Genomic DNA, 21,612 nt, shown 5'->3' with positions numbered 1-21,612 from the left:
TCGTCTTAAAGATCTTTTTCTTTGCCACTTCCTGGACCTGTCCTGGACCTGTCCTGGACCTGGATGAACTCCAACAATCGCGCTCAGAGTCCTGCACAAGAGAAATAGTGACTGTACTATGAAAATATGAGAATGATGAATGTTGTTATTATCTTACTGTTGCTATGAAAAATTAGAGGTAATTATTTTTGCTTCAGTATTTTAAGACACATTGCAGGACAATTTGTTAATGAATTTTCTTTATGTAAAAACTGTAGATTTCTCACCGTCCTCTCTCCTGGCAGTGAGCTGCAGTCAAAACCCAGCGTGGATGGATCAGTGAGCCGCCACAGTAACTCTGTTTTCCATCCTTTTCTAAAATAACTTTCACATGATAGTGACGCTCATTTTGACAGTCTTGACCACCATAGATTCTCTTGCGCAAATCCACCACGGTGCTTACTGTGACACCTGAAATACAGTACAGTACAATATATTTTTTTTTAACTTTACTTAAGTACAATTTTGAGGTACTTTACCTAAGTAGTTCTTTTTTTCTGACTACTTTTTACTTTTACTCCCTACATTAAGTATATATATATATATCTGTACCTTCTACTCCCTACATTTTCAGAACAGGGTGGTTACTTTTGCTTTGATGCATTTGAGGGAATTTATTAATTCATCACCTCCAAACATCAAACCGATTTGGGCCAGAGAGGCAGTCCATGTTGTTTGTTTATTAATCGCCAGGGAATGTCAGATAAAAATAAATGATGTTTGCCAAAGTCAGGGGTAAAAAAATGTGACAATATTTTTTTGTTTTGTTTTTGAAACAACACCGGAATGACTGCAGGTGTCCCTATGTTGTGGTTGCTGTCCTTCGGCATCTAGCTAGCCCTACTGAAGAGGAGCGATGAGCATAAAGGGAATGACTTTTTCAAGTGTCAGGTAATTTCAAATGCAACGTCTCTACAATTCACCAATCATCAACAAACACGCAAACTATTTGTGTGCAGTTTGTCGCACAGTGTGTTGCTAGCTAAAGGTCCAGCTGCTGTGTTTCACAGGGACAGCAAAGAAAGAGAGCTAACTTCACTCACAGCTGGAGAAAGATAAGAAAGGCCAGGTTAGATTTAAAGGTAAGGACTGCTCAGTGGTGTCTGATAAACTGGAAATGTAACTCTTTTTTTTTTTTTTTTTTTTTTTTTTTGTCTGTCCCATTTGGTTCTTTAGCCGTCAGAATTGTTGTCTGAAGACCAACAAGGATACCAAATGGATTTATTCTGCCAAATGGATCATCATGGCATTGCCGTATTGGTCCATTTGATCAAACTTTGTTGTTATTATTTATTTTATTTTCAGTTGTTACAGATGGGACAGACATGACTGGGGGATAGGAAAGGGAGAAAGAAAGAGAGGAAGGAAAAGAAAAACAGAAGGGAAAAGGGACAGTCAGAAAGGGCACTTACAAAGACAAAGAGAAAGAAAAAAAAAATCTCCTGGATCACCTGTTGAGAGAAAAAGAAGAGAAGACAAGCAAAAAAAAAAAAACCAAACAAAAACAAAGCAACATACTAAACACAACACCATCACGTTAATCTAGCTAAGTGTGAACATCAGTAAATACTAAATATTGAAAGTTGTTGTGCAGCATGCAGGACAGACAGCGCACAATGTGCTTTGAAGTAGCAGCTAAGAAAGGTGTAGTTTATGTCTACAAACAGTGAACACCCGTGTGCACACCTGTGTGGATCAACGCGCTTGTATACAAAAGGTTTCCCCATGTAACGGTCTGCTAGAGGGTGTGGAGGGCCATAGCCCCGTCCCCCAGGGCATGAAGCAGGCATGGAGGAGATCCAGGCTCCAGACATCCAGAGGCCCCAGAGTGCGAGAGCCCAAGGAGTACCACCGGAGGGGCATCCGTGCCACCTTCCTGGGAAGGGCTGAGGAGATCCCCAGACGAGGGGTCACCCAGTAGCCACGGAGCAGAAGCCAGAGGGGGCTGCACTGGCGTGCCCGCCGGCTCTGCCGGCAGCCAGCTGTGCCAGAGTGAACCGAGTTGCAGGCCCCGAGGCCGGAGGCCCGAGGGCCCCCTTTGCCCCGGAAGAGGCCTGACCGAGCGACAGGCACCAGGCCCCGCCAGGTAGCCACCGGGAGTGAGCTGGTGCATACCTGAGCGCCCAGCCCCGGACACCAAGAACCACCAATGCACCAACCCCTGAGGGCATCAGTTACCAGCAGGGAGTGTGGTGAGGGGAGATAGGCCTCCACACTTGGAGGGCCTGGGAGTACCCAGGGAGGTGGAGTCTAAGACCCGACCTGACATATAGACACAGACAAACAGGCACACACAGACATAAACATGCTTTCCCACCCTCATGCACACATATACAAACACTCAGCACTCACCCAACGTAGGGACAGACATACATAGACATGTACACACAATCATACTCCCCAAACATACTCTATGCCCTGGGTCCAGGTACCCTCGCCCCCAGAGGGGGAAACGGCACCCAGACCCAAGAGATGTGACCCTTTCCCCCGGGGTGGAGGCAAGCAGACCGCCCCAGGCTCCGCAGCAGCAGGGAGGCCAATCGGACAGCCAGCACCTCCTCCCAGCCCCCCGCCCCGATGGCTAGTAGAGAACGGGGGTGTGTGAAGACCCCATACCTCCCTCCTCCCGCTCATGTGTAGTGTTGCTGCGTGTTGTTCTAAAGTGCATTTAAAACAAGGGAGGGCATGGTGCTGCTGCCAGAGAGCAGCAGGTGTTAGCACGGCCCCTCCCGAGAACCCTCAATGTCTACATGGATTTAAAATTGAGAGGTGGGCACCGGCGCCAGAGGTAGGGTTGAATACACAGACCGTCTTCTGGACGCCGTTAACGTGGTCACCCTCAAGGCCCTATATGTATATATATATATATATATATATATATATATATATGTATATGTGTGTGTGTGTGTGTTATGAGAGTGTGAATAATGTGGATGTCTAAGTTGTGAAATAAAATTGAGGCACAGGTGGCCAGAAGGGGACAGAGGGGGGGGAATGCCTCCCCTGCACCCTGGTGACACACCCGCACCCCAAGGCCCTACCTGTGTGGGTGGGTGTGGTGGAGCGGGAAGAGGGAGGCAGCCGGGGATGGGAGGAAAAGAAGGGAGGGGCAAGATGCCCCTCCTTAGGGCCAGCTCCCCCGCTGACCCCAGTAGGCACCCCCGTCCTCTAGCACCCACCAAGGCAAGGGGGCCCAGGCCCATCCAGACCGGGGCCTATGGCAGCAGCACCGCTAAGCCCCACAGGACCTGGGGAAGCCCACCCCACCCCACCGCAGAGGAAACTATACCCACCCCAACATTCAATCATCTCCAGACTACACAAGACAACAGACACCCAGGTTAGGTTTATTCTCCACCTCTCCTGTGTCTCTCCCCCACCTGCAGAGTGGACTTCTGCAAGGATGGAACAACCTCCCTGCCAGTTGAAGAGCCCCCCAGTTAGGCCGATGCACCAGAGGCCCCCTGCGCCAGGGCTGAGCCCCCGTGCACCCACCCGCCCACAACCTCGGCGACACACCGACGAGGACCGAAGCCTCCAAGGCCCAGCCAGAGCCCCATCACGGAGACGAAGCATCCCCGAACCCCAAGCCCCCCCGCCTGCCCCGGATCCACTCAGGGGCAGCCAGGCCACCAGGCCAGTAACCTACGTCCGCCAGTACAGACCATCCCCCAGCCCCGCTGCACGCAGCCACGAGGAGAACACCCTCTAAGAGCGACCAGAGCCACTAACCAGGTTATGACCACAACCCCCCGGGTTAAGCCCTCCAGGGATAACGTCTCAAGGGGTTCTCCTGGCGCCCTAAGCCCATCCCAACCTCCACATCAACCACAATAGCGAAGGCAGGACCAAACCATGACCCCCACCCCACTAGGTGATGAAGCCGATCAAAGGAGCCCAGAGGGATTGATCTAATGTGGTGGCAGAGGCTGTATCAAGACTAATGTGATCTATTAGATGGTTTTTATATTGATTAGAATTAAGATTATTTTTATTTTTCCAGTTAAGGAGGACCGTTTTCTTGGCAATGCATAGGGCTGTAAAAACAATGTGGGCTGTGTTTATTTCTGCAGTGACCTCATCCAAGTTGCTCAGCAAGCACACTAAAGGGGAGGCTGGAATGTTACATTTCAGACACTTTGATAAGTCTTCACATATCTCACGCCAAAACTTCTGCACTGGTGGACAGAACCAAAGGGCGTGGATGTAATTGTCTGGTGTATTGCCTTGACAGTGTGAGCAGTTGTTGGAAGATGTAAAGCCCATCTTGAACATCCGATGACCTGTATAGTGCACTCTATGTAGTATTTTGTATTGTATTAATTGCAGACTGGGATTTTTAATCAATTTAAAGGTTTTTAAGCATATCTGAGACCAGAAGTTTTGGTCTAAGCTTACTGATAGATCTACTTCCCACTTTGCAATAGGAAGGGATATTGATTCATCTATTTTAGAAAGTGTTCTGTATATTTTAGATAATAATTTGGGGGATTTAAGAGTAAGAAAGTGTACCGCACTTGGTGGTGTTTGTAATTCAGCTTGACTGAGGTTAAATCTCTTTTTTACTATGGATTTAATTTGTTGATATTCTAAAAATCTTTTCTTGTTGATCCCATATTGTGTAACTAGTCTGTCAAATGGAATAAATTCTGTTCTCTCCAATATATGTTCTAAGTATTTAATTCCTTTACAACTCCAATCTGGAAAATTAATCATATTATTGTTTTGTAATATATCAGGGTTATTCCAGATAGGTGTACGTTTGCATGGGATTAATGAGGACGCTGTCATTTTATTTTTGTCATTTTTAGAAATGGAAATGTAACTCTCACATGTTACAAGTTCTCATGTTATTAAATCAGTTATTAGGTCTGTACATGTGACATTGTGTTTTTTCATATGGTGAAATGTGCTGCAAATCAAACTGAGTTAGACTAATTGTGTTATTTATAGACTGCATAAAAACCCTCTGCCAGTTAGTGCAGGATACACAGGTTAGTTTGCTGTACTGTGATGGATTTAAAGTAAAGAACAGTGTGTGATTGGTTCACAGTGGCTGTGGTTTCATGGTCAGAGTTAAGTTACATCAAGTGTAGCAGAGATTGAGAGATCTACTGACTGAATTTCACCTTCACACAAACTTTGTACCATGTAGAAAAAAAGACAGTATAAACAGTGTACTGTCAGTCCAGAGGATGGAAATAAATGAGGAAAACTTACAGTATGAAACATCTGCTGACATGTACATCTACAAAGAGCAGCAGGTCAGCCAATCACAGCCGGTACATTAAGAAAATGTACTCTAGCTCTCAAGCGAAACTGTGATTCTTTTCCTCACATTGAGCCATTAAAACCAATTTTAGGCCCCCTCACCTGCTGAATCAGAGTTTAACCCTGGCTGTACACATTTTCCGTTTTAGAGGCAAAGCCACCCTCTATAGTGTAGGCACCAAAAAATACATATATCTATTTATCATGTTCCTTCTATTTATCAAGTGAGAAAAATAACCTTAGGACAGGTGAGATTGGTCAATGATAGATGTTATGTATGAACCAAAATATATGATGTGCTATACAAGCTATCGCCAGTAGTGGGCACCACACCCAGTTATATGTGTGTGTAATTTCTGTGTTATGTTAACAAAGAGAAGAAGTCGAAATGTAAACAAGCTACCGTGTGTATCAGTCTGACTCTGTATAAGCCCTAATCAGTGTACTGACACTACAGGAGGGAATATAACAATAGAGCTATTTTTCTGAAATCATAAAAGGTAGTAAAAGTCAGCAAAACAGCATTTGTTGAAGCTGCTTCCTGTTTGAGGTAACTGGCCATTCAACCACTTTGACTGAGTGTGCTTTTAAATGACCTTTTTCAACAATAAAGCCCAGGAATGACCCCGAATCAACATGAAATTCACATTTCTCACCTTTTAAATTGAGACGTTTTTTCCAGGAGACATTTGAGAAGGACTTGACAGGTATAGATCAACTGGGAGAAGTTAAAACTATCGTTGAAATAAAGAAAATGTGGATGATGAAATCACAAAGGATGTAATTGACTATGCCCAACAGAGCAACAAAATTACTTTAATTATATGCTCTGTGGTCGATTGTGAGTTTGTGTTGTTTGTTAAGCTTTTTGTATGTCAGTATGTCCAGATAAACTTTGTTTTTCATGGTTTACTTCATACAAACCGTCTCCTCTCAGATCTCAGAGGACTGATGTCTCATAATGGGTCCCTGCACTAGTGTGATGGAGTGTCTGTGGCATGTTGAAATCAACTGATTGATTTTCTTTTTCGTCAAAAAGCAAAACTTCTGACTGACTGGTGGCTGACCTTCTCTGTTCCTCACAGATTTGCCATTTGTGGATGTGGTCCACTGATCCACATCCAGTCACACGTACAGAAGAGGAGGACATTCAATTAAAAACATTAAATACAGATCAAAAACATAAATGTACTTTACATGAAACAAATACAAAGCCAGCAAAAGTGGAATTTGCTGTAAGCTGAAGTCAGCGAGCAGCAACATCCTGAGAAAATCATGACTTAGTACTAATGTCCTTAGCTATAGTCAACACAATCACACACTATGAGGCAGTCCTGTTTGAAATTTCCACCAAATCTGCTTCTGTGTTTGTAGTGCTGTGTTTCCTCAGTGGATGAAGATGGTCAAAGTCTGTGTTTTCAAATATGTAGAGTGTAAACTTATTTTCCATTGATTGGCTTTAGTTGTTGTGGCAAAGCAAGGGCAACACACACACACACACACACTAAGGTGGTGGTGGTCAAAACATGACAACGCCACCCTGGGAATATCTAGTGCAAATTTACCAAGAAGGTACTCAGCTCTGTTATACATCAGACAGAGACGTGAGAATGAGTGTAAAATAAAGAGTTTATTGACAGTTATTGAAATCGGTCTGTGATAAATACCCAACACACACACAGGATTTCATGCACATCAGTTTCATTTTGTTTTAGCAACTGTTGTGACGGTTCTCAGCGCCAGTCACTCAGGGACAGCTTCTCCATTCCACACACACTCCTCCATCTCTGCCGTCACTATATACACACAGAGAAGAAGAAGATCATTAAGTTGAGCACTCACACCTGCCCTCTCTGCTACACCTAAGTACCGCTCTTTGAGCTCACTGTACCGCCCTCCACTGCAGCAGGTCAGAGACCACACCCCTGCAACACAGTCATCAAATAGAAGAGCAAAGTGAGTCTGCAAATCAATAAGATGCAAATCAGTTTATACCTTTCATATAATGTGTGAGTTTATTTATTCTGATTTTTATTTTACAGTTAGTTTCCACAGTTCATATATCATGTGTAATTTTTCATTAGTTTCAGTGTTTGTTTGTATTTTATTCTATTCATGATGGTTGTGTTGACAGATTTGTCCAGATTTAAAGCTACAGATGTGAACTTTTGGTTCCTTTATTATTACCTGTATAAACACTAAGCTGTTTTTAAGTAATCCATAGTTGTGTATTTGTACAGTCCTAAAAGATGCTCGTACATTCAGCTACACTCAACATTAGTCCAGCTGAAGATTCTAGTTTCATGTAGCAACTTCTTTTCCCTGACCCCGCCTCCACAGACAGATGTGCACAGAGGTTTAACAAGGCACAGGCCTCGATCACTGAAGACAGACTGCATCAAGAGTGTGACCTCCAAAGTGCTTTATTTATTCACTTCAGCCAACCTCTTTTATGCCCCCATTTATTTAAAATCTGCTCTAAGAAATATTTCCTGTGATCTCAAATTTGGAACATAACAACACACAAATACAGCAGCTAATCTGCAGTACAGCTGATTCTTTTGAGACTTTTTTAAAATGACATAATTCACTTTTTTAATGTTTTGTAGTGGAGTCCCCTTTAGTCAGTGTTGCTGTGAAACATTAATGCATGAATGAATGTATTTTTAAATAAAATACAGAGATTTAGTATCAGGCTTTACAAAAAAAAGTATCAACTATGTTAGGATCCATGTTCATCATGTGTGATGTGTGTTTATATTTGAAGGTGTTTGTGGATTTCAATTCAAGGTGTGGTTTGTGTTTGATGCTGAAACAGATAAATACTGCTGATTGGCTGAAGTAGGGTTCAATAAAAATTTTTGGTTGTTGGTTTGGGCACTGCTAAGGTCCACATTAAATAAACTGCTGCTCATGTGTGTTTGTAGGTTCTCAGTCATCCAGGTCATGGTTGTCTAAGGAGCCTGGAAAGAAAGCGACTTTACTTCCTTAAGGTTCTGAATGATATTTAACTTCTGATCCAAGAAGCTTCTTCAATTGATGTGCTTCCTTTGCTCATGTTCCACCTCTGCACAGTTTCATTTGATGACAATGCAGTGCAGTTCTTTCAGACATACAACAGAGGGCGCTATGTACATTCACTGAAGCAGCATCAAGAGAGAAAACTGAAGTGTTCAAAGCAAGTTACTTTAGTCTCTTATTGTAATAATAAACAACATCTAAACATCACGTTGATGCTTCATGTTTGAGTTTGGTGTCCTTTTACTGCTCAGTTGGAAAATATTGATGCAATTTAAAAGAAGAGGAGAAGAGGAATTTCTCTGTACTACTTCAAAAGGAATGTGAAAGCACTGCCTCATATGGAAAATTAATCATGATGAAATCCTGAAACAAATAGTGTTTATGAGCTTTGTGAATATAAAGAGTTTAGTTTTCACTTTGGTCTTAGAAGTATAAAAATGCAGGACTGAAGACAAGATGGAAATGATGTGTTATGAGATATAAAATACATATGTCACTGTGTACTATAATTTTATTTTGTTTATTTTTTGTTTTGTAGGTTTTTGTTTTGGGGTATTTTTTTTTTGAAAGCACTGCTTTTAGTTTGAAAATTGGATTCAATGTTTAGAGTTCGGACAAAACAATGGACGGTTTCAAGAAATGTATTTTATCAACAAAACTTATTTTGATGGTTAGTGTATTTATTTTAATGCCCTCAGTGCAGTGATTAAAAAAAAGTTCATCTGACACCAATGAGCCAACAGCCTCCATGTAAACGTTTCCACCCTCAACAATCAGGTCAGATTTATAAAGTTTATCATGTTCAGGCCCTGCAGCTGATTGGTGGCATGTCTGATCAGAAAGCCTTTCTGCATCTTCACAGTGTGAGTCTGAGAGTTTCTGAACAACAGGATGAGCTGCTACACACCTGACACCACATTCAAACACACACAAGCTGCAAATCTAACACAATATTTTAGACCAAAGAAAAAGGTCACAATTTGCAGTTAACATGAAGATATTGTAGAGCAGAAACAACACACAGCACACAAGTTTCATGTAGAGATGATTGTTTATTCTGGATGTTATTTTCATTCAGTTATTTTCCATTATTTTGGGCAATTTTCTGATTTATCCAGTTCATGTAAGAACAAACATTCACAGTAACAGCTGGTCCAGTACAGACACGTTCAAAACCAGAACTGATTACACCATAAATCATGTTGTTGTAAATCACTCCACCACCAGAATCACCCTGAGAGCGAAGAGAAATGTAGTTTTGCTTATTTTTTTTCCAAAATATCTAAAACAAACACAGATGATATACAGTAATATTAGCAGTCAACTAACCCCACGTGCATCTACTTGATGTTCTTCTAGACACAGCCTGTTGTTATATGGCACATATGCAGTACACTGAGAGTATCTGGTAGGCTCACAGTCAGCAACACGCATGTCTGCACACTGAAGATTAGGTGGTTCATCAGGGACTAGAGGAAAAGGAAAAGAACAAAAGTGTCACGGTCCTGGGTCGGTGACCCAGTGTTTTGAGTTTCTTGTGTCTCTGAGTTTTGTATTATGATCTTAGTTCCCTTTGTTCCCCTAGTTTATTCTTTAGTCTAGTGTCTTAGTTTGGCTTTCTTGTATTCTCTTTAGTTCTCTGAGTATTTAATAACTGCCCTCTGTGTCTCCTTGTTCTGTGTTTCTTAGTTGCTCTGTCTCCCCTAGTCTAGTTTGCATCTGTGCTACTTCCTGTTTTACTTTGAAGGTCCATGTCTCTTGTGAGTGTATTCTACTTTGCTCCCTCGTCTCGTCAGTTCTGATTTTTCCCAGCTGTGCTCCCCTTCTGTGTCTCATTCCCCTCGTTACTTCCCAGTGTATTTTAGCCCTGTGTTTCCCTGTGTCAGTGTCGTGTTCTCCCTCATGACTGTGTGCCCTTCCGTGTGTTTCCTCGTAAGTCAGTTACCTTAGTACTTCCCAGTTTAGTTTCATGTTATTTTGTATCGCTATTATCTACTGTCAGCAATAAAGCTGTATTTTGAGTTCAGTCCTGTTTTCCTGTGAGTTTGCGTTTGGGTCCACTTCCTGCCTGCCACACAGCCGGTCCTTGACAAAAAGTTATTCATAACCTTTCAAAACCTAAAATTTTGAGTAGAACGATGTTTTGTCTTTTTTTTATGTTTCTAAATGATTTTTAAACAAGGAACTTGGCACACAGTACATCTACTCCAAAATTTACAAAAAGAAAAAACCTTGTTTTTCATACAGTATCAAACAAAAAACATAAATGTAACTATAAAACAGTCACAGAAACCGAAATCAGATTCTAGCATTAACTGTGAAATAATCAAACAAAATATGGTCTTACGTGGGTGGCTGCTGGCATTTACCCTATAACCACCAAGTCCTACAACCTGAACGACGTCTCCTCTAGAAACAGACAAAAAACAAAACAATCATAACTTAATTTCACATCCATCCATGTGATATGAACACAAAATAAATCAATAAATCATATGATGTACTCTGCAGGCTGGGTATTTCCAGGTGGTTGAAGTGTCTCCATGCTTCTTAGACAACCATGACCTGGATGACTGAGAACCTACAAACACACACGAGCAGCAGTTTATTTAATGTAGAGGTGAGCACTGCCCAAACCAAAAACCAAAAATATATATTGTACCCTACTTCAGCCAATCAGCAGTCTTCATCTGTGTCAGCATCAAACACACAACTACAATTTGGAGAGAGGTGAGAGATCCACACACCTTCATGAGAGGACACACTAATGTAAACTAACACCACACATGATGATCATGGATCCTAACATAGTTGATACTTTTTATGTTACATGGTTTACTAAAATAATCAATTCATGTATACTGACATATATATATACATATGTGTATATATACATATGTGTATATATACATATACATATACATATATATATACATATATATATATATATATATATATATATATATATGTATATAACTAACCACCGGCAGATAGAGGAGGTGGCTGATATCCAGAAATCCTACCAGTGGCTGGACAAAGCTCGACTGAAAGACAGCACAGAGGCACTAATCATGGCAGCACAAGAACAAGCTCTGAGCACAAGATCCATAGAGGCTGGGGTCTATCACACCAGGCAAGACCCCAGGTGCAGGCTGTGTAAAGATGCCCCAGAGACAATCCACCACATAACAGCAGGGTGCAAGATGCTAGCAGGCAAGGCATACATGGAACGCCATAACCAAGTGGCCGGCATAGTGTACAGGAACATCTGTGCCGAGTATAACCTGGAAGTCCCGAGGTCAAAATGGGAGACGCCCCCAAGGGTGATGGAGAATGACCGAGCTAAGATCCTGTGGGACTTCCAGATGCAGACGGACATAGTGGTGGTAGACAAACAGAAGAAGACGGCTGTAGTGATCGATGTAGCGGTTCCGAATGACAGCAATATCAGGAAAAAGGAACACGAGAAGCTGGAGAAATACCAAGGGCTCAGAGAAGAGCTCGAGAGGATGTGGAGGGTGAAGGTAACGGTGGTCCCCGTGGTAATCGGAGCACTAGGTGCGGTGACTCCCAAGCTAGGCGAGTGGCTCCAGCAGATCCCGGGAACAACATCGGACATCTCTGTCCAGAAGAGCGCAGTCCTGGGAACAGCTAAGATACTGCGCAGGACCCTCAAGCTCCCAGGCCTCTGGTAGAGGACCCGAGCTTGAAGGATAAACCGCCCGCAGGGGCGTGCTGGGTGTTTTTTTTTATACATATATATATATATATATATATATATATATATGTATGTATATACATATATATATATACACATATGTATATATATATGTCAGTATACATGAATTGATTATTTTAGTAAACCATGTAACTTGGATGGATTTGATGCTTTTTTTTTTTGCCTGTCCCGTTTGGCTCTTTTGCCATCAGAATTATTGTCAAAGGCGAAGAAAGATGCCCAACAGATTTACTTTACCAAATGGACCATCCCAGCCTTGCCGTAATGGTCTATTTGATTCACCTTTTATTGTTTATTTTATTTTTTATTTTCACTTGCTAGATATGGGACAGACTTGAATGAGGAAAAGAAAAGGGAGAAAGAAAGAGAGAAGAAGAAAAAACAGCGGAGAAGAGGGACGGGGATAAAGGGCAAAAAACAAGAACCAACAAAATAAGCAGACAAAAAATACATATATCAATCACCTGGATCACCTGAGAAAGAAAAAAGAAAACAAGCAGAAGAAAACGAGAGCAATAGAATAAACAACATCATGATGATATATGGGAATATAACAGTAAATACTAAATGTTAAACATTATTGTGCAGCACGTAAGATCGACAGCGCACAGTGTGCTTTAAGGTAGGAGCCAAAAAGGGTGTAGTTTGTGTGTGTGAGCACCCGTGTGTACACCTGTGAGCATGAACGCGCTTGTTTTTAAAAGGTTCCTTCATGTAATGATCTGCTAGAGGGTGTGGGGAGCCACAGCCCCGTCCTCCAGGGCATGAAGCAGGTTTGGAGGAGATCAAAACTCCAGACATCCAGAGGCCCCCAGAACACAAGAGACCAAGGAAGACCAACAGAGGGGCAGCCGCGCCATTATCCCAGAAAGAGCTGAGGAGAGTCCCAGATGAGGGGTCACTCAGCAGCCGCGGAGCATAAGCTAGGGGGGGTTGCAGTGACGTGCCCGGGAGCTCCGCCGGCAGCCAGCTGTGCCAGAATGACCGAGCCCCAGGCCGAGAGGCCGAGGGCACCCCACCCCCGAAGTGGCCCGAGCGAGCCCCAGGCTCCAGGCCCCAATAAGCAGCCACCAAGGAGTAAGCCGGTGTGTACCTGGACGCTCATCCCTGGACACAAAAACCCACCAACGCACCGATGTCTGAGGGCGTCTGCCACTGGCAGGGGAAGTGGTGGGGGGAGATAGGCCTCCATACCTTGGAGGGCCTGGGATGTCTCCAGAGAGGTGGCGTCTGATACCCAACCTGACATATGGACACAGACATACAGGCACTCACATTTTTTGTTTCATATGTTAGGCTATCCCATATCTAACTTTGGTAATTAAAGCATTGCCGGAAACCCAAACAAAACAGGCAATAAGAAGCTCTACTTGGAAATTCCAACACCACTTCACATTTAAAGAAGAAAAGGATGGGTGAAATCTGACCTTTCAATGCAAACTCTGTTTGCCAGCAACCAAGCTGCTCTCAGCGTCAAAAGACTCCACCTCCAACCTAAAGAAACATCTGGAAGTAAGTTCTTTTTAAAAAACTAATGTTAGTCTACTGCAACTACCTTGTTTTAGTTGTGGTAGCTACCTGGGTTATGTGCCACTTCAGTATCTATGATGTAGTACTGCTGTGTGATATTTTTATTATTACTGAAGTCCACTTGCCACCAAGCTAACATCTAATCTTATCTTAACATCTTATGTTAACATAAGTCTTTGCTCCTCTACAGTAAATATTCAGGGAGATTTGGGCTTAACAGCCAATTAGTAAAGAATAACAAACAAGAATATGCAGGATGTGATCGCTACATTCATTTAGTTGTAAAAAGCATGACAATATATTAAGTCTGTGAAGGTTCTCAGTCATCAGGTCATCGTAGTCTAAAGAGCTCGGAAAGAAAAGCATCTGGACTTTAAGTTGGTTGAAGATGTTCTAGGATGTGAGGTGAAACGTCTTCAAGCAGATGTCCAGATGCTTTTCTTTCCAAGCTCTTTAGACAACAATATATTAAGTAATTGAAAGTATTCAGAATATGTTACTCACATTGAGTAACTTAATGGAATATGTTACAAACTACATTTTGGGGCATGTATTCTGTATTTTGTAGTGGAATACATTTTAAAGGTAACCTTCCCAACACTGATTGAGTGATTACTGACACTCGCTGACTTATAGTCACTCTATAAATGCTGTCCATTCAAATCATCTCACTTATAAACACTGCCGTATCCACTGGAAGTCAGTGAGAATGGATTCTGAAGTCTTCCCATCCTCCTGTTAGTGATCCTCCATCTGAATGGATGATAACAACCTTCTGAACTGACTAGCACAGGGGTCTGCAACCTTTTACACCCAAAGAGTCATTTGGACCCGGTTTCCACGCAAAAGAAAACACTGGGAGCCGCAAATACTTTTTGACATCTAAAATGAAGATAACACTGTATATATTGTTTTTTATCTTTATGCTTTGTGTGAACAACTAAGGTGTGCTGCTTATGAAATCCATGAAGTGCTACAGAGAAAATTAAATTATATTTATGTAATCAACACATTTTGAACTCTTAAAGAAATATAACAAAAGGAAAGACACCAACCTGAACTAAAATGATCCATGTAGCAAACAAAAACTGTTGTCAGCCGCCACCCTTATATCGCCTTTGGGCTGTTGGAGCCTTGACCTGACTCTTAAAAAATAATTGGAAAAAGCACTATGCTGCTGAAAAATGAAAAATAGATATTTGCAAAATTCTGCCTAAATATGTATTTTACCTGGTTAATGCGTGCGGCGGGGCGTGGTTTGCGGCGCCGCTGCAGGGGAGGCGGACGCACCTGAGCAACACCCGCAATCACGCCTCGCTGCCTTTACGTCTGCGCTATCTGTGCTGTTGTGTTGTTGCAGCCGGCTGTATGCGTACAGCAACCGTGTGTGAAAAGTGCTCAATAAAGAGATGCTCAAAAGCATGCTCATGGAAACATCGTCGGGTCTGCCGTGATTTGTTTACAGTGGGACTTCAGCTCCTGAACCTCTGCGCACAGAGTCCGCAAATCGGGGCTATACGAAGTCAGTTTACGCAGGACTGTAAGCTGTCATCTGTCAGGCGTGAACGGTGTTTGTCTGTGTGACTCTTACTTTGAGCGATGAAAAAATAATAGAATATAATTTTATTTTTATATTTCAATATCACAATAATCTTCCAATTTAGAACTACGAGTTAAAAAGAACTAACATAAATGAAATACACTTCAGCTAAATTCTTCTAATTTATTTGCCCAAACCACGCGGAGCCGCAGTATAAGGACTAAAGAGCCGCATGCGGCTCCGGAGCCGCAGGTTGCCGACCCCTAGACTAGCAGGTGTAGAAGGCCCTGCTGGCCCATATCTATTGGACTGATCACCGCTAATAAACCCACTAAATGGACGGATAAAAGCTCTGGTTACATTTGGATATGGGCCACAGCTCTGCACAGTGGCTGCCAAATGGTCCTCTTCTATTGTGAAATTCAGCACAGCAGAGAGGAAGTAGTGCATTATGATGCAAAGGCAAATAAGAAAAGTGTGTAAATTAATGGATTCAACTCATGTTTCACTTTACATTTTGACAGCATGACTGCTCTTCCCTTCCATCGAGTACATTTTTCCATTTCTAGAGTCCCTAGAAGCTAGAAACACAAAACAAGACACTACTGTTATTATTAAATAGTTTCCATTTGTGTCTTAGTTTATTTGTGATTTAAATTTTCACCTTTCATCTTTATGCTTAGTTTGTTCTGGTTACTTTGAATTTTGTAGCTTCGAGCTTATTTCTCAGACTATCTCCTTTTGTAATTTGTGATTAAAAATAGTTCAGTGAGTTTATTTTCCTCCATTCAGATGATTTTCCTGTGTCCTGTGTTCTAGAATTGATACCTAGACTTGACACAGAGGTGAAAGAATTCAAATGATTAAAGTTGTGCTATTATTAAAAAGGTAAGAATATTAAGTTATGATCCAAGAGGATGTGAAACAACTTCTTAGGTTATGTACTTATTGATTATCAATAATTAACAATGAATATTTTTATTTTACAACCATGCAAACATGACTGATTAACCTGCATGGGGAAAAACTGAATATCAATGTATTAACAACCAAGAGTGCAATAAGTGATCAGTAAAAGAGGCCCACACAAAAGGTTTTAAGGCTGTAAGATAGCTGTATGTCACAGAACAGTGAACTTCATTTTGAGCTTACTCATAATCAAATAGCATTTCATATCTTTGTTCACTAAGGCAGGAAAACAGCCTCAAGGTTTTGTGCTGAGTGAATGAGACATTGTGGATTAGTTTCTGTCAAACATGGTTGGTTACTGTTGTCACTTATGGAAGTGGAGGACAGTCCAAAAACAATATGTACAAGACAAAAAAATGAAAAGAAATTGTTATATCAAGTCAGCCAATATCACATTAACTGAACAACTGATGTTTCATGCTTTTTTATACTGCTTTTATAAAAGGTTTGAGACAGACCCTAATGAGCTACTGAAGCAAATAAATAACTGTCACTGAGCTTTGCATATATATCATTGAAAAAGGCAAAGAGTTTGTGAAACAGAACAATTTGGACTGTGAATATAGTTGCTGTGCACGAGCAAACATTCAAAAGCCCAACTTAGTAATAATTCTATGAATACATAACTTCTGTTTGCACTGCAGTGTCATTTCCTGCAGTATGTGGATGACAAAGGCTACAGTAACACTTTTCTTTTTAATAGGATGAGATATTCAACATTTGCATGAAGACCGTCCCAACCAGTGGCATTTTATTGATAAAACTGGGCTGTGTGATTGGTGGATCTATTCTCACCAACACAGTGAGAAGAGGTTTAAAAAGTGTCCCAGCACAGCATTCACTGCAAGCTGAATGACAGCAATGGCTCACCTGAAGTTCCTCCCACTCCTCCTGTGGGTTGGTGAGTGAACTACTGCACTCGTTTCTTCTGCTTTTATTTTTAAACTTGGTGTATTTGAACCATACCTAAGGTTATGACATATCTATGTTTATAAAGACTTGTTTAACTTGGCTTGATTAAGTCGTGCTTTTTTATTCTCATTCTTTGTCTCTCCATTACATTAATTTTTGTACATTTTTCAGAATGTCTCACAGTGTGAATTTTGCCTCATTTTTCTAGCCATGTTGCTGGTTACAACCATAATAACTGGCTCCTGGCTAAGACAATATGTTGTTCAGGTGGTAAGCCAACACTTTGTAAGTATATTCCTCTTCTCTCAGGTTTCACGGTGTGCACAGAGGTGGATTTGCACAAGAGAATCTTTCACGATCATAGGTGTAAGGAAAATGATCGTCTGTATCACGTAGAAATAACTCAGACCGATAGAAGCGATTACTATCATCTATGTGGCGGCTCTCTGATCCACAGCGAGTGGGTTCTAACTGCAGCTCACTGTTGGAAAGATCAACCTGGATGGTGAGAAATGACTGTTTCAATTAAAAAACAAAAAAAAACAGTCCAGAGACAAAAATCATTACTGGTATTTTGTTCTTTTACCATTTCCAGGTTTAGGACTATGTCTGCATATGTAGGAATTCATCCCGGTCCAGGAAGAATTGCGAGAATTATTGATCACAAGATCTTTCAGGACCAAACAGGAAAACATGACATCATGCTTCTGAAAATCGACCCACCAGAGAATAAGATTAAGCCTGTTGTCTTACCTAAATGTACACGTCGTAAAAAGTGAGTTTTGAGTAACGTTTTAAGTGTAAAGTTTGAATTCTGGAAGTCCATAATATGTTGACATAACATATATTTTTCTTGTTTAGTTGGTTGGTTTTTTAAACATCCAGGAAGAGCAAAAAAATGTAGCAACATCTGTAGTCTATGAAAAAAAATGACATCATGCTTCTGAAGTTACAAACCCCCATTAGTGACTGCAAAGCTTCTTTATTAACAATAATGTAACTGAGACTTGAATATTGAGGTAAGGGTTCTGGTTTGGATTTTAGGTACCCGCTTAGGAGGTACATCCATGATCTATCATATCATAACTGACAATAAAACATGAGCATTAGGAAATGGAAGGAAATGTAATGTTTTAATAAAATGTTTGAATCTGCAAAGATTAGCTGACTTAAAGTGGACTGGAAATACTCAGCCTGCAGACATGGACATGGAATTTATTTATTTTTTTTTTAATTTGTAGGCTGGATGTCATTCAGATTGCAGGCCATGGTGGTTATATGGTTGATGTAAACTACAACAAACGTGAGAACAGCATTGTTTTGATTATTTCACAATTTTTTAGTTTATATTATACTTTGATTTTGTCTTGTGTGCCTGTTATAGTTACTTTTTCATTTTATTTGAAAACTGTGATGACATAAAGTATTTATTTCATTTTATGTTGGATATACTGTCAATTTCCCTCCTTTTTAAACGGTGCTTAGCTTCTTTTAAAGAACACATTTTGTTCCAGAAATGAGGCAAAGCATGTTTCTTTCAATGTCTGATTTCCTTGCATGAAACACTTTTGTTTTTTACATTTTTTCTCTAGTCCCTGGTTATCTGCCTCATCTCCAGTGTGCAAAAATGCATGTTGTTGAGTGTGAGCCTAACCTCCATCCATGTAAGTCAACATTATTATGGCCAAACGGAAACACGATGTGTCACAAAGAACCTCGAGTGGACACATGTCCGGTGAGTTGCCATGCTGCCAACATTTTATCTGTATCATTATCAGATGTTTTAGAACAAACATATAATTTGTTTTCTCTCTCAGGGTGATTCTGGTGGTGGAGTGATAGCCAAAAACAACAAGATTCATGGTGTGTATGTTGGTGGTAAAAAATGTGCCTGTACCGGACCAGCTATTTCTCTGAAGGTCTGCTCTTACATTGGTTGGATAAATCAAGTCATTAATGGAATGGAAATGGAAAATAATAAAATGAAAATAACATCCAAAATAAACAGTCCGCTCTGGAAGAAACTTCTTCTGTGTGAATTGTTTCTACATGTGTCACGTTGATCATTCAGTTGTTCAGAAACTGTGATGTTTGCATGAAAGTTGTTGGGTCATTTTTGCCAGATGATATTAAGTACAATTACTACAGTATAGTAATTAAGTACAAATGTGAGGAATTTGTACTTTGCATTGGTCTTTCCATCACATTTGTGGCTTCTTCTCCACTGCCTCTCAGTGGGAATTGGTACATTTAACTTCACCACAAATATCTGACATCTTTAGTTACTTGTTATTTTACAGATGAAGATTTGTGCTCATGAAACACATGAAGTATAATTTTGTTTCTGTAGTTATTTCATCAGTTATTTGACTTGCATGAATTTAGCAACTATTATTATATATTGAATCTTTAAAAGTACTTACAGTTGATATTATTTTCTGTAAATTGTTCAAAATCATAAATGTGTGAGAAGCACTCAATCAGGGGCGACTCCAGGATCAAACCTTTAGGGCTCAGCTCAGTCTTAATGTCATGCTTATGGTGCCTTGTAATTAATATTAATGTCATATGCTGTTTGCAAATGTAGCCAACCCTTTTCACATTTGCAAACCTCACTTCAGTTGGATACACATTTTAGTGTTACCTTCAAAAGAAATCTAATTTTTGGATGACCTACAGCAGTGTCTAAGAATAACAGATTTTAATATAATACATCATCTTTACGGTGGTCACTTTAGTTTAAAACCCGATGCAATGGCACAGTCATGCTGACCAGTAAATTTCAAAACCAGTTTATGAAAAAGCAGATCAGAGGAGAAACCTGCACGGCATTGTTTCAGTCTCTTAACCACATAGAGGACAGTCCATCAAATCATCAAGTATTTAAAGTACCATTATACAGTACAGACAGTTAAAAATCACCCTGCGACTCCACATACCTGGACAAGAAGCCAACAACTAATAGAGCTGATTTTAAATGACAGCTTTTGAATTCATACAAACCCAAACACTTTGTTGTTGTCTCAGCACAGAGAATCGTGTTCACCGATTCAGAGAGTGGAGAACAGATTTGTAGTCTGTCACATCAGTATAGTGGCATTCATCCTGTTCAAGGTTACAGTGATGTGAATGTTGCTAAATGCTATTATTCACATTAATAGCAGAGTGCTACTGAAAATCACACAACACATCCATTTAATGCATGTAGATTTTGTGAAAAATCCACCTGATCTCTGTTAGTTCCAGTCTCTCTGTCCTCGCTTCCTCTTTGTACTGACAATCACACACAAACGTTTTATATTCAATTAAAAAAAAATAACAAAAAATATTCTTGTAACAGTTATTTTAAGAGCAGTTTCGGCTCTTCGTTTGATAAGAGCATAGCACACTGCTTAGTTATGAGTGATCATCATAGATGAATGTGGGCAAAGTGGAAGTGACATATATGTAGCCAGGTGGAAGGTCTTTGTTATCGCACATGTCCCTGACTTTGACTTCATGTCCACTCTTACCTGTTTCTTATATGTGCTGTGTTCCTCCATCTTTCTCCCTTTCTCTCCCTCTCTGTCGTCCCCTCTCAGTCTTTGTGCAGTCACCCAAAGGTTAATTATAAGAGTATATCAGAGTTTACAACCGAATAAAAGGCATAAACTGGTCCATATCAATTTGCTGCTGCTGGCGAGGGCGTTGCTAGGATCTTGAAGCATACAGCGCTTTCCCCAGCCCTGAAATCTTTTGAATTTTCACTCAATAACAGCACCTTTTAAAGTTATTTACTTTTATTTATTTAAGCGTATAGTAAAATTAATATAAAGTGGTAAATGTTATGGACTACCTAAAGTTTGAAGTCACAGAATGATACTATTTAGTGCAGTTTTTAATCATTACCAGTCTTCATCTTAGAGCTTGTGCTCTTATTTCTCCTTTTAAACTGTGTGGATGTTCACCTCTTCTTCATCCTTCCTGTTCCTTTCACCAAACAGCTCACTCTTGTTCACCTCTGATCTCACTTCCTGTTCTGGTTATAAGAAGGATGCAGTCAGCATGTGTCAAAGACACTCCCTCCAAATATATGATTTTTGATATGATGATTAGATATTTAACATTTTATTTATCAACTTATTTTATGCACTAATCCAATCCATTATTAAACAAATATCATGCTGTAGAAAAGCAAATAATAATACACTAAACAGTTTTATGCCATAAGAGCTAAATGGTCACTTCACTGTATTTGTTTCCCACAAACTACTATAGCTAGGATCTTCAAGTTTCCACTATATTTCATTAATCTGCAGCGACTATAGATCATATAAGTATATTGACCTCTATCGTTTTCTTTATGACTTGGCCTGAATACACACACATACACATCTTTGAATAGCACAACAAATGAGGTAATTTTCCATGTGTTTTAATTAGGTTTTAGTGGTTTATGTGTTTTATGTATGTGTGTGTATTTTGGTCTTCAGCGTTAATTTATACAAACTGTAATTATTTCAGATGGAAGATCCATTATTTAATGTTGCTTTATCTTGACACTATGGAGAATAAAGCCTTACATGAGTGTTGCTATTTTTAATAGCAGAGT

At 40.4% G+C, this 21,612-nt stretch overlaps 2 protein-coding genes across 2 annotated transcripts; one reads left to right on the top strand and one right to left on the bottom strand.

Annotated features, from left to right (window-relative positions):
* Positions 1-9,381: 9,381 nt before the first annotated feature.
* Positions 9,382-11,104, bottom strand: LOC109200859 (cationic trypsin-3). The gene is made up of 5 exons (XM_025904629.1): positions 11,079-11,104; positions 10,836-10,912; positions 10,679-10,740; positions 9,661-9,800; positions 9,382-9,565 (listed from the first exon to the last, which is right to left on the bottom strand). The coding sequence occupies exons 1-5, from the start codon at positions 11,082-11,084 to the stop codon at positions 9,410-9,412; spliced, it is 441 nt and encodes a 146-aa protein (XP_025760414.1). The 5' UTR covers positions 11,085-11,104; the 3' UTR covers positions 9,382-9,409.
* A 5,708-nt stretch (positions 11,105-16,812) lies between these two features.
* Positions 16,813-19,084, top strand: LOC102081713 (cationic trypsin-like). The gene is made up of 6 exons (XM_019356415.1): positions 16,813-17,010; positions 17,331-17,526; positions 17,623-17,796; positions 18,263-18,324; positions 18,614-18,756; positions 18,839-19,084. The coding sequence occupies exons 1-6, from the start codon at positions 16,962-16,964 to the stop codon at positions 19,082-19,084; spliced, it is 870 nt and encodes a 289-aa protein (XP_019211960.1). The 5' UTR covers positions 16,813-16,961.
* The last annotated feature ends 2,528 nt before the right edge of the window (positions 19,085-21,612 follow it).

Source organism: Oreochromis niloticus, unplaced genomic scaffold (assembly GCF_001858045.2).
Source record: "Oreochromis niloticus isolate F11D_XX unplaced genomic scaffold, O_niloticus_UMD_NMBU tig00002932_pilon, whole genome shotgun sequence".
In the NCBI taxonomy this organism is placed as follows: Eukaryota; Metazoa; Chordata; class Actinopteri; order Cichliformes; family Cichlidae; genus Oreochromis; species Oreochromis niloticus.
Note: the sequence above shows the minus strand (reverse complement) of the source record. Positions and strands in the feature narration are given on the sequence as shown.

Coding starts and splice junctions, on each gene's coding strand:
- LOC109200859 (XM_025904629.1), bottom strand. Junction 10,741..10,835: donor GGAAATACCCAGCCTGCAGA/GTACATCATATG, acceptor GTCTGTTTCTAG/AGGAGACGTCGTTCAGGTTG. Junction 9,566..9,660: donor ATCAAGTAGATGCACGTGGG/GTTAGTTGACTG, acceptor CTTCGCTCTCAG/GGTGATTCTGGTGGTGGAGT.
- LOC102081713 (XM_019356415.1), top strand. CDS start 16,962: ATGACAGCAATGGCTCACCTGAAGTTCCTCCCACTCCTCCTGTGGGTT. Junction 17,797..18,262: donor AAATGTACACGTCGTAAAAA/GTGAGTTTTGAG, acceptor TTTAATTTGTAG/GCTGGATGTCATTCAGATTG. Junction 18,325..18,613: donor TGATGTAAACTACAACAAAC/GTGAGAACAGCA, acceptor TTTTTTCTCTAG/TCCCTGGTTATCTGCCTCAT.